Source organism: Fundulus heteroclitus, chromosome 2 (genome assembly GCF_011125445.2).
Source record: "Fundulus heteroclitus isolate FHET01 chromosome 2, MU-UCD_Fhet_4.1, whole genome shotgun sequence".
In the NCBI taxonomy this organism is placed as follows: Eukaryota; Metazoa; Chordata; class Actinopteri; order Cyprinodontiformes; family Fundulidae; genus Fundulus; species Fundulus heteroclitus.
This window is the reverse complement of record NC_046362.1, coordinates 311,468-323,799: the sequence shown is the minus strand read 5'-3', so window position 1 is coordinate 323,799 and position 12,332 is coordinate 311,468. Positions and strand designations below refer to the sequence as shown.

Here is a 12,332-nt window from a genome sequence, read left to right as displayed (position 1 = left end):
CAAGTGGGTCACTGGAGTCTTGGAGCGTCATTTCCAGTCTAACCTTGGCACACGTGTACTCCTCTGCCAGGCTAATGATGGGAAGTTCCAGCATTCCTCTGCCATAAAGCCCAATGCTACTGAGGCACCTGGGAAGGCCAAGCCACTTCCTGGCATAGTCGTTGACCAGCCTCTCCAGTTTTTCCACCTTTGAGAGTGGAACCTCGTAGAGGGTTAGTGGCCAGAGGAGACGTGGCAGGAGTCCATACTGCATACACCAGAGCTTGAGCTTGCCAGGAAGCAAGGTTCTATCGATGTTTTCTAGGGCGCTGGCTATGTCCTTCCTGAGCTGCTCTACTTGCTCTTTGTCTTTGAGGGAGGCATCATACCATTGCCCCAGGCTCTTCACAGGCTTCTCGGTGACCGTTGGAATGGGTTCATCACCAATGTGGAAGCAGTGGTCTGACAGCCTCCCCTTGACGATGGAGATGCTTCTGGACTTGCTTGGCTTGATCTTCATGCGAGCCCGCTCGATGTTCTCTTGGATAAACAAAAGTTACCTACTGCAGCAACAGCAATGTTAAAAAGTGTGCATTAGCTAAACGGTCCAAACACAGTTTGAAAACAAGAAAGCAAAACTCATTTTATATTGTTTTGTTTTTGAATATAAACATTTAACAAGCTTCTTAAGTGTCATCTAAATAACAGCCATTCAGCCGTGCTGCATTGCAGAGCAGCATCAAGTTCTAAGCCAAAACTCACTGTGCTTGAAAGGCTAGGGTGTGATGACAGAAAAGCAGAGGGCATTACGCAAAGCAATGTTAACATGATGGAAAATGACATCATGTCACTATAAGCACAGTTAATGGTGAGGGCTTTCATGAGGATTATGTTTCACATATTTGATTCTATTAATCTTATTTTTTGTATTTAGTAATTTAGTAGGTTCCTGTTTTGTTATACTTTAGTTTAATAATGTTTGACACAACCCAATTTTATGTTTATTCAATCAGTCAGTTTAATACAGGTGGCAAAATTATAAAACATATAATGATGTGCCTCTTTTATTAAATTTGGTGGATTGTAATATAACTACCCCTTCCTGTTTTGGTAAGACTCTCTTAATACACGAAAACAGTCAGGTTTTTAAGAAATTGGCTGCTTATCAAAAAGGCCCTGGTCTCCCTAATCCTACTGTTGTGGTCAGCCATCATCAGAAACACGGAATTGCTCTTAGCCTGACCCCTCCACGAAGCTAATTTTCCCTGGGAGATCCTACCAGAAGCTAAAGCTCCGGGCAACATAACCCTCAGGGTCATAGGGGTACACAAACCCTCCACCAGACTAAGGTGGCAATTCAGCGGAGAGTATTTGAAGTCATGATAAATTTGTTTGTCTTTTTCAACCAATTCTACTTTGTCCCTCATGTCATCCAACAGTCAAAGAGTTATCAGTACACACAAATCTACACTAAACCTAAATGGACATTGTTAACATAAAACTGGTATGAAACACAGCAACGATATACATCCAAATACCAGCAAGAAAAATGTAACAAGATTGTCTTTTTCAAGTGTCTGTAACCAGAATTTACTTAAAGAAATGCAATTTATCTTGTAAAGAAAGCTTAGAAGTTTTAGGGATGTTGGTATTATTGCTGGGTGTTGTCATTCATTGAGGGTCCCATGAGTAATCAAAAATACGGTACATTAAACTGAGGGTGGGGACATGTCAGCTGAAGTTTGGTTATGAGAGAGGACTGGAGTACAGAGCCTGACTTATGGTCGTGATTGTTTCAGGAGTTGGGTCAAGGCCTGATGGGATATGCAGAAACTGTGTGCCCACGTGTGGTGCAGCGCTCCAGTGTCTGCAAGAGCCTGTCAGAGTGCATATCCAAAAGAAGTAAGCAGGCAGAAATATTTGTACGAAGCACACTGCTGGAGACTGCAGGGCAAATAATTTGCACCAGATTAAGGTAAAAACTTTTTTATGAAACAGGGGCAATTTATTTTTGAACTAAGCTCATTAAACAGGATATTTAAGTTTCTTAATATTGTCATTTTCTCAACGGTTCACTACCATATACTAAATCATTCTAATTAAAGTTGTCTTCACTTTATACCTTTGCATATTATTTACTTTTCTGTTTTGTATCTTTCCAGTGAACTAAGACATACATTGGCTGTGACTCTGGCTGAAAGCATGGCAGAACAGGTCCTGCAGGATCTGACTGCAGCACAAGACAAAATGGTAACTGATGATTTTTTACTCTAAAATCTGTGTTCAAAACTAAGGAATTTGGAAAAGCTGGGATATTACAAACCTTGATAAACATTTACTGACAATAAAATGTGGCTAAATGGATCTTTCAGTTGCTTTACAAATAAGTTAGAAGAAACATGTCAGCTTCTTTTAGAAGAATACAACTTGTCAAAAAAGGTTAAAATAAAAAGATTAAAATACAGAAATTATTGCCGTTTTTAAACTTTAAGAACTTATAAAACAATGATCATGTGGTAATCAGAAAGACATTAGAAATACAATGTATTCTGCAATTCTAAACCAAAGTCAGAATGTAAAGAGTGCTTGCAGACTTTAACACTGTTGGAGTAAACTGACTGATAGCAAACCTCTGTAAGAAAGCTGTCAACTGAAATAATGGAAATAGTTATCAAACAAACTGGCAAAATGGTGGTAGATTCTCTGCTATTTGAAACAATTTGATAAAGACAAATATACATATATACATCTGGGTCATGTGACTAAGAGCGGTGCTGTAGGTCATATGACCCATTCAGCAACAGAGCCCAACCTATCAAGTTACATAGGTGAGTTTTTGAGAAGGGCAGCCCACATGGAGCATCGATAAGTGCTGTATTTTGACATGAAAAATCATTTATCATATCTGAAATTAAGCAAATATTTCGGTAAAAATGTACATGGTGCTGCTTTAAGATTGGTTTAGTTAGACATTGCGTCTAACTTTCTGGCCAAATCAAATACACTATCCTGTCGCAGTATTCTTACACCCAGACCTTATGGGGAGAAAATTGCAATAATCGTAAAATTAAACATTTAACATTTATTTAACTGCTGGTTGGCCAATGCCACTGTTCATAAGATAATGAATAATTCAGCATGCTGTTGATCTGGACTGAAAATGACCCAATGTTTACAAAAATTCTGCTTTATAAACTGGGATCTCTCTTACTTTACATTCAGGAGTGCCTGATAAGTGAAAATTCATCCAGTGCTCAGAGAAACAATATCCCAGAGCTACGACTGACTGACAGTGATTTCCCAACTGATGATGTAAGAAACACACTCTAGTTCTCCCTTGCATTTGTGTGATTCAGAAAACATGAGCAAATATTCATCAGCAGAATTTTTGTTTTTAAATTTCATTCTTCTCTTTCTGCAGTACAGTCCAGCATTCTGGAGAAACGGTTTGCTTTCCAAGAGCCTGAGGCCTGCTGCTTCAATTAAAAGTAAGATGCAACAATTATCAACATTTGACGCTGGAGGGTGAGAAACAACAGCTCACTGAGACCTAGACATGTTTGGAAAGTTGTTGCGTTTCCAGTTATTAATTGTTCACCACAAAATGACCCATGTTGCCCATTCATTTGGGAATTACAACTTTCTAACACTGTAGTGGATGCAACATGCTTAGGAATGCCAAACAGTCAACCTGGCCATGTTTCTCTCTTCCATGATAAAACCATATTATGACAATAGTCCATCCATCCATTTTCCAAACCGCTTAATCCCTCATGGGGTTGCTGGTGCCTATATCCAGCGTTCACTGGGTAAGAGGCGGGGTACACCCTAGACAGGTTGCCAGTCTGTCGCAGGGCAACACAGAAAGACAAACAACCATTCACACCTAAGGACAATTTGGAGAAGCCAATTAACCTAACAGTCATGTTTTTGGACTGTGGGAGGAAGCCGGAGTACCCAGAGAGAACCCACAGGGAGAACATGCAAACTCCATGCAGAAAGACCCAGGGGTGTACTTGAACCCAGGACCTTCTTGCTGCAAGGCAACAGCGCTACCCACTGCACCACTGTGCAGCCCATATATACCCAGGAACATATAATTTCAGTTGATTTGTTTTTATATAATTTGCAATTTTACAAACAGAAAATCTACAAAATAACTTGAGAAATAGTGTCTGGGTGTGTTCGTTATTTTTTTCATTTCTGGGACCAAGGTGCCAAATCCAGATCCAAATGTAAATATACTTCATGTCACCTATAAGCTTTTTTAATGATTTTTTTTGCATTTGAAGATTAGAAATATGCCAATCTTTTTAAAATCTGTCAAATCATCATATGTTGCTGATTCCTGATACAGAAACACATGCAACAGTTCAATATGTCATTTTGTTATAATTAGTCTTTGCACCCCTCTGATAGTAACTGGGCCACTATCGCACACCTCACCCCACACATGATGGTCAAAGTGTGGACACTCGCCCTGATACAAACACAAAAGCCTTTACTATCAAGTATTGCTTAATCGATGCCACATTTCTAAACAAAATGCATCTGTGGGTTGAGCAACTGAGTTGAGTGTTGGGGCTGGTCCCATGAGAAACTTCTCTGCCGGTGTAATATGTTTTACTTATTAATATTATTTTAAGTCAACTAAACATTTCAAGCCATTTTGGTACAAAATCTGCCATTATTGGATCTGAATTCGGTTATGTTATTATGTCAGTTTATGGTCCTCTGTTGTTGTCTTCATGTGTTTTGCGCTGTGGTAATGGCTGACACCATTAGCATTGTCTGGAGCATAGCTTGCTTACTTACTTTCACACCACTGACTTTGAGCAAGCGAGACAAAGGAGAGGCCAGAAAATGGAGGAGGGAGTGATGAGGAGAAAAGAAGGAAAAACAGGCAGATGTTGACACAACAGTTAACTCACACTTCTGTTTTGTGGAAGCGTCATTGCTGTGAAAGTTATTAAACTGCAAGTACTATATTGTCGTTAATAATAATATTCCTTGTTTGACAGATTTATTCAATTCACAGGATTAGGTAGTTATTTAATTAAATGTTCTCCAATGTAAATATTATGTTTTTGATGGTTCTTCTAATTGTTTAGACCAACAAGACACAGTGAAAGTAAAGGATTAATAGCACGGGAGCCTGCCATGATCTCTCTTAGCTCTATGTTAGAATTGTTTTGCTCTCTTCAGTACAGTATGACTACAGCATCCATCTGCTGCTCTGTTTCCTCCCTTTCTGTTCTCGGCTCCCCACACTCTTCCTCCCACCCCCTCCTATCTCCGTGCTAACCCCTCCTCCTCCTTTTTCTCTTTTTTTTCTTCCTGCACTGTTCTGCACAATACTTCTGTTTACAGCTCTTTCACGTTTAAATGACAAGGCATTCTTACTCTTGGCTGGAGGCTCATATTTAATTCCCTCTTCCCTACACCTATCCTGCTGTGTGCCTCTCCTCAGTGATATTGCTTCATTTTCAGGTCTCCTGGATGCAGATTGTGAGCAACACACCAGGGAAAGAAGAACAGAGAGAGAGAGGGGAGGAGCTGTAAGAGAGGATGATGGAGGAGGAAGGTGTGTGCTCCCACAGTTGCCATTCTCAACCTCAAGTCCCTCCCCTTCCCCTTCTACTTCCTTGTCCCCCTCCCCCAAACTACAGAGGGGGAGGAGGTGGATGGAGGGGGAGGTGGCATTAGTGGATGCTGCAGAAGCAGTGTCAAGAGATAGTGGAACATCGCTCAGCCCTCCTCCCAGCATCCCCCCTATCTACTCCATCCCTAATCGAGCTCCAAAACAGGAGGCAGCTGGTCGTGGAGGCCTGAACGGAAAACAGGCTCTCTTCCCTGGCTGCAGCCTCTGCCCAGGTCTCTGTCCTGGCTCTGGATTGTCTGTTTCTCCCATGGAGCCTCTACCAAGCCAGGGACAGACTCTAAGGCACTACACTGCCTCCCGACCACGGCCACGACGCACGCACACGCAACCCCCATCCTCCAGGGCTCAGGTAAGATCAAAAGCATACACACATACCAAAAGCATGCAAATCAAGATCGATCTATCTATCTATCTATCTATCTATCTATCTATCTATCTATCTATCTATCTATCTATCTATCTATCTATCTATCTATCTATCATCCTTCTCTTGCTCCATGTACCCAGTCACTGAGTGTACTGTGTGTGTGTGTGTGTGTGTGTGTGTGTGTGTGTGTGTGTGTGTGTGCGTGCGTGCGTGCGTGCGTGCGTGCGTGTGTCTGTATTAAGAGTAGTCTTGTACGCTTTGGAAGAAGCATTTTCTGGGTTGTTCCCAAAGCTGGGAGGCCCAACCACTCTCCTGTCTTGAAAAAAACATCTTTAATTTAATTATTCATATTTTTGCTTTACTGGAGGCCAGTGTCTCTGTACTGCCCAACAAGCTATTTAGATAATTTGTTTTTTTCAATAGATCTAGCAAGTGAATAATCTTTTTAAATTTTTTGACGTATAAGGCAGCAGGAGGGTTTGGACATTCAAGGATCAAATAAACCAGGGGTGCCCAAAGTGTGGCCCAGGGGCGTTTTGCAGCCCTTGGTGAGATTCTGTGCAGCCTTCGAACCACAATTTACGAACAGCATAATTTTTGTCTGACGACTTAGGCAGTTGATGTAGATACACATGTAAAAGAAAATGTGAGAGTGCAATTTTTACTTAAGGCCTATCATTTTTGGGCAGGCCTGAGGACCAGAAACATCAAGTGACTTTCACTAAAATCCAGACTTTGGCAGACCCATATACTAAATTTGGGTAAATAAAGTAAAAAGTGAAACGTATCCACACAAAGATTGAGGATATTATATTCAGATTTATTTACTTTTTTATTTTCACCCTGAGAGCCTTTTTATGTTTTACATCTGCAATGATTAACAAGTTCCTTTTCAATGGAAATTAGATTGATTTTCTTTTTTCAATAAAATATTATTTGTTTAATTTAATGTTGAGGTAAAAATGGAAAATATTTAATTAAAGCAGCTTTTCAATTTTAGTTAAAAAAAGTTCATAAAATTGTTTGCCCCCCAAGTTTTTTTAACTGGCCCCCATGGTAAAAGGTTTGGACACCCCTGTTCTTTGCTCCCAAAGATACAGCATGCATCTAAGTGCTTCACAGTTAACCTCATGCTAAAGTGGGAGGGGTGTAAGATTAGGGATGTTGGTAGAATGCATGGTAAGGGCCAATTCATTCTACATGCAATTGTTTCAGTAGGTTCACTACAAACGAGTGGTGGCTGTACTTTTGTTCACTGAACAACAAAAAACTCTTACCGCTAGACTTTTTGTAAATCAACATTTCATGATGATCTATTTTTGGGGTACAATTTACAATTTAGTTTGTCGAAAGGCCATCCTCACTGACCCAAGAACAACCAAGTTGGCCTTTCATAAAACAACTGCAATATTACTTGCATTTCTTAGTATAGTTTAAGCTTATATCCAATATACTTATGTTCACATATGGACATTTTATAGGATGTCAGATCTATTGATGTGATTATGTATGTAAGAGAATGAAAAGGGAGGCAGTGGTGTGGCAAAGAAACATGTTGGCATGAGGCTCAGAGAGAGAGCTGGCAGTTAGACAGGAGGCAAAAACCAAAACAGAAAGACAGTCATGTCATTATGCTGGTGAAGATTCTCTTTGGAATGGTCATGTCATTAGACACTAAAGAAAATGGAGAAGCTACAAAATCCTAGAATATTGCATATGTAGCCCTGAAAAAATTTGTATATTAGCATGCTATAGCATTCAGACACTGGTATTCATTTTAGTCCCTGAGTGTACTTCAGCATTTACAGTGGGATGTAGTGGGGACACAACAGCACTCTCCATTACACCCACAGCTAATGGGCGGGGATTCTTCTTGGCCGTTGACTAGTCAGTGAAAAATGGCATATTTAAAATACCTTGATCCAGAACTCTTTCAGCATTATATTTCCCTAATGAGCTGGGAATACCGTCAAACCCAAATAAATAGTGTTCTAGTTGCAAGCTGGAAAAGCAACGTTTTCCTATATATTTCTTTGTATTTTATGCATTCAAACACTAAAGGAACATGTTTACAAATAAGTGTGACACAGTACTAAGTTGATCACTGATATATTGACATGTAAATGCTTTAAAATCACTGTTTATGTGACTATTGTCTTTACAGCAGCCAGTGCCTGAGGACAAGAAGGAAGACAATGAGACAATGGGCAGAGTGGATGAAGGAGTAGAGGAATTCTTCACCAAGAAAATCATCCCGGACTATGCATTGTGAGTTGTCAGTTTAATAGCAGACAAACACGCAAATATTTTGAAATATCAGTTTAAATAGAATATTATAATACAAATCAGATACTGAAACCTTAAACAAGTAACATAGTAACAAGAAACCATTACAGTAGCTCCCCAGATATAAACCAGGAGAAAATCATCCAAAAGAGTGAAATTAGAGCACTAAAGTTTCTACAGTTTTATACAGAGTTTCTAAGCTCAGTTTAATCGTTCAACTTTCCTTGCCATGCCTCATGTTTCAGAACTTACAGTGAGTCCAAGAAGTATTTGATCCCTTGCTGATTTTCTTCGTTTGCCCACTAATAAAGATCTGATAATTCTGCACGTTTAATGGTAGATGTATTCTAACATGGAGAGACAGAATATCACAAAGAAAATCCTGAAAAAAAATCTAAGGAATATATATTAAATAATTTGTATTTCATTGAGGGAAATAAGTATTTGATCCCTCTAGCCAAACACAGTCAATACTTAGTGACAAAGCCTTTGTTAGCAAGTAAAGCAGTGAGACGTTTGTTGTAGTTAACCACAAGTTTAGCACACACACCAGGGGGAATTTTAGCCCACTCTTCTTTGCAGATCCTCTCTAAATCAGGAAGGTTGGTGGGCTGTCACTTGGCAACTCTGACCTTCAGCTCCCTCCATAGATTCTCAATCGGATTGAGGTCCGGAGACTGGCTGGGCCACTCCATGATCTTCATGTGATGTTTCTTGAGCCAATCCTTTGTTGCCTTTGCTGTGTGTTTCGGATCATTATCATGTTGGAAGACACAACCACGTCCCATTTTGAGCTTCCTGGCAGAGGGGAGGAGGTTGTCCCTCAGGATTGTACGGTACAGTGCTCCATCCATCTTCCCAGTGATGCGGTGAAGTAGCCCTGTACCCTTGGCAGAGAAACACCCCCAAAACATTATGCCTCCACCTCCATGCTTGACGGTGGGCACAGTGTTCTTGGGGTCATAGGCAGCATTTTTCTTCCTCCACACATGGCGGGTAGAGTTGAGGCCAAAAAGTTCAGTTTTGGTCTCGTCTGACCATAGAACCATCTCCCAATAACTTGGTTCATCTTTCAGGTGATCATTGGCATACTTAAGGCGCACCTCCACATGTGCCTTCTTGAGCAGGGGTACCTTTCGGGCACTGCAGGATGTTAGTCCATTGTTGCGCAAAGTGTTGCCAATTGTTTCCTTGCACACTGTGGTCCCAGCTGCCTTCAGGTCATTTACCAACTCCTGACGAGTGGTTGCAGGATTTTTTCTGACCGTTCTCAGGAGCATTGTCACCCCACGAGGTGAAATCTTCTTTGGAGCACCAGGCCGAGGTCTGTTGATGGTCATGTTATACTCTTTAAATTTTCTAACAATTGCACCAATAGTTGTTACTTTCACATCCAACCTTGCTAATCTTTTTGTAGCCCATTCCAGCTTTGTGGAGGTCAACAATCCTGACTCTGAGGTCCTGAGACAGCTCTTTGGTCTTACCGATGTTGGAGACTTGAAATCTGTCAGATTGTACACAAGTGAGTAGTGAGAACAGGTGGCTTCAGTTCAGGTAACAAGCTGATTGGGAGTGTCTAACTGCTCTGTGAAAGGCAGAACTCCTAATGCATACTGAGGGATCAAATACTTATTTCCCTCAATGAAATACAAATTAATTAATATATATTCCTTAGATTTTTTTTCAGGATTTTCTTTGGGATATTCTGTCTCTCCATGTTAGAATACATCTACCATTAAACGTGCAGAATGATCACATCTTTATTAGTGGGCAAACGAAGAAAATCAGCAAGGGATCAAATACTTCTTGGACTCACTGTATCTTCAAGTCTAACGCAACTAAACAAAACTTTTCGCCCCATCATCAGAATTAGTTTTTTCAAACCTTTCCATTTATTTGAAAAAGCAAGACACCCCATGAAAACTTTTTCTAACTGTTTGGATGTGGATATTTAGTCTGAATTTTAACAATAGAGAGAATTTCAAATAATATTAATAGACAACAAATTTTTAATACTTTTGATAAAATACAATCAAAATGCTGATTGTGATCTGATAAGGAATAAATGAGGATACCACTATATTTACTCCCATTGAAAATGACTAAAATGAAACATTAGTGTACTTTATCAAGTGTATCATATCGGATGCACATAATGAGAACATTGTTATTCAGCATTTTAGGGAGCTTTGTCCTGTTAAGAAGTCAGACATTTATCTTTGGGCATATGACTGTTGAGTTTGAGAGTGAACACCTTGGTTAGATTGGAAAAAGCTCTCTCACAGCTTCAGAAAAAAGATTGTAGCAGCTTGAGTATGGTAAGGGATTCAGAGATAAAGTCTCAAAACAATCTCAAAGAAGTTGAAAACCCTTATATTAACTTCACAGAATATAGTCTTGAAGTGAAGAATGTTCAAAACCTCCCCAGGTCTTCCCCAGCAGGCTTTTGCCACTGCAGATATGAAAAAGCATGTAGAAGCTCACCTTTCCTGGGAAATGTGCAAGCAGGAAACCTTTACTCTCTAATAAACACAGGTCGCTCCATGTAGACCGTTCATGGCCACTCGTTTTCCATGACAGTTGCTGAGAATGACTGAGTAAGGAGACAACAGAAGTTTTTAATCTTAGTGTGGAGGTGTGGTTGACCCCATTGATAGGTGGAACACTATCTTCTAAGAGAAGAAAACAACAACAGCACAGATGTGCTACTGGTAATCAAAGGAGATAAATTAACTAATTAGACATGATTAAGAAATGTGTGACATGATGATGAAACTTAACAACATTAAATAACTGTCACACCTTATTTACATCCTCATTAACAGGGCTTGAGGGGCGTAGCACGATGCAGCTCGAAGGAGGGGCGCACCACATTAACCAGGTGGAATAGTGTGTGTCAAGCTAATAACAGATAGCGTGTTAGCTTATGTTTACTGCAACCTATGGGGATGATAAGATTTATCTTTATCTATGTATTAATAATTGTATTAATAATTGTATGATTATTAAAGAGCTTTATGTGCTAATTTCCTCCACTGTTTAGGTGGTGGATCAGCCAATCAGCTCTCTTTGTTCCCACTGTCTTAAGACACTCTCTCTAAAAGTCCTCCTGACATTTTTCACTTCAGGAGCTCTCTTAACGCCTGGGGTGCTTTGTGAATAACTTTTATCTTACTGAGATAAGAGAAGTCAAAGTTCTAAGATTTTTCTCAAAATTACATAACTCAAAGCTAATTTAAGTCTTAGGATTTATTGTGACTATGGAACAGGACTTCTTGTATAACGTTATTTGCACATACTGTATGAGTGTTACAATGCAGTTCAATCAGGAGGGTGGGGAAGTAACATTTCAACCAGTTGATAATGGTTTAACAGCAAAGTGATCTGCTGTTTAGTTTGGTTTTGAAATCAAGGTAAGATTTAACAATAATTAAAACTCAAACCCAGAGTTTCAGAAAACAAAAACAATCACAAAACCAAATTTATTTACAAACAGAGCTGTAACCCAGATCTCTATATGTACCTGTAAGCTATAGCAAAGCTAGGCTACAATTGAGGAAGCAGCTCATAAAAAGTAAAAAAGGAGCACAAACAAAAGCCAAACAAAAAACCTTAACTAAAACACAGGTCCCCTCAAAGCTAAACAAAAATCTAATTGCACAAACCAAGTTTACAAAAATGCAACAGCCAAGTCACAAACAACTAGCAAAGTAGAAGCTGCTCAAACATTGACATAGCTGCACTTTCGCTGAATGGAATTCAGCATTTAAACAGGGAGGCTTCTTTTGGGATTGGTTGAGCCATTAGTTGATGAGCCACTCACTTTTGCCAAAGGGTTCAAACAGGAAGTGCCAATAAGGATGAGGTCTGCACCTAATCCCACAGCTGATCATTGCGTTACTCCACCTGCACACTTTTGCACTTTGAAACTTGTTGTTTTTATCCAGAAAATACAGCACTTACATAATGACTCCTATTAATACTAAAAAACAGAACTTTTGCACTAATATTTTATTTTTGCATTGATATTTATTGACT

At 39.6% G+C, this 12,332-nt stretch overlaps 1 protein-coding gene across 1 annotated transcript in view; it reads left to right on the top strand.

Annotated features, from left to right (window-relative positions):
* The window catches only part of LOC105919268 (capping protein, Arp2/3 and myosin-I linker protein 2), a 178,936-nt gene that overhangs the window by 92,479 nt on the left and 74,125 nt on the right, over positions 1-12,332 (top strand). The window contains exons 27-32 of the mRNA XM_036145274.1: positions 1,779-1,954; positions 2,142-2,229; positions 3,202-3,291; positions 3,401-3,467; positions 5,470-5,990; positions 8,173-8,276. Coding sequence (XP_036001167.1) covers positions 1,779-1,954; positions 2,142-2,229; positions 3,202-3,291; positions 3,401-3,467; positions 5,470-5,990; positions 8,173-8,276 — 1,046 coding nt within the window. The remainder of the gene's footprint in view (positions 1-1,778; positions 1,955-2,141; positions 2,230-3,201; positions 3,292-3,400; positions 3,468-5,469; positions 5,991-8,172; positions 8,277-12,332) is intronic.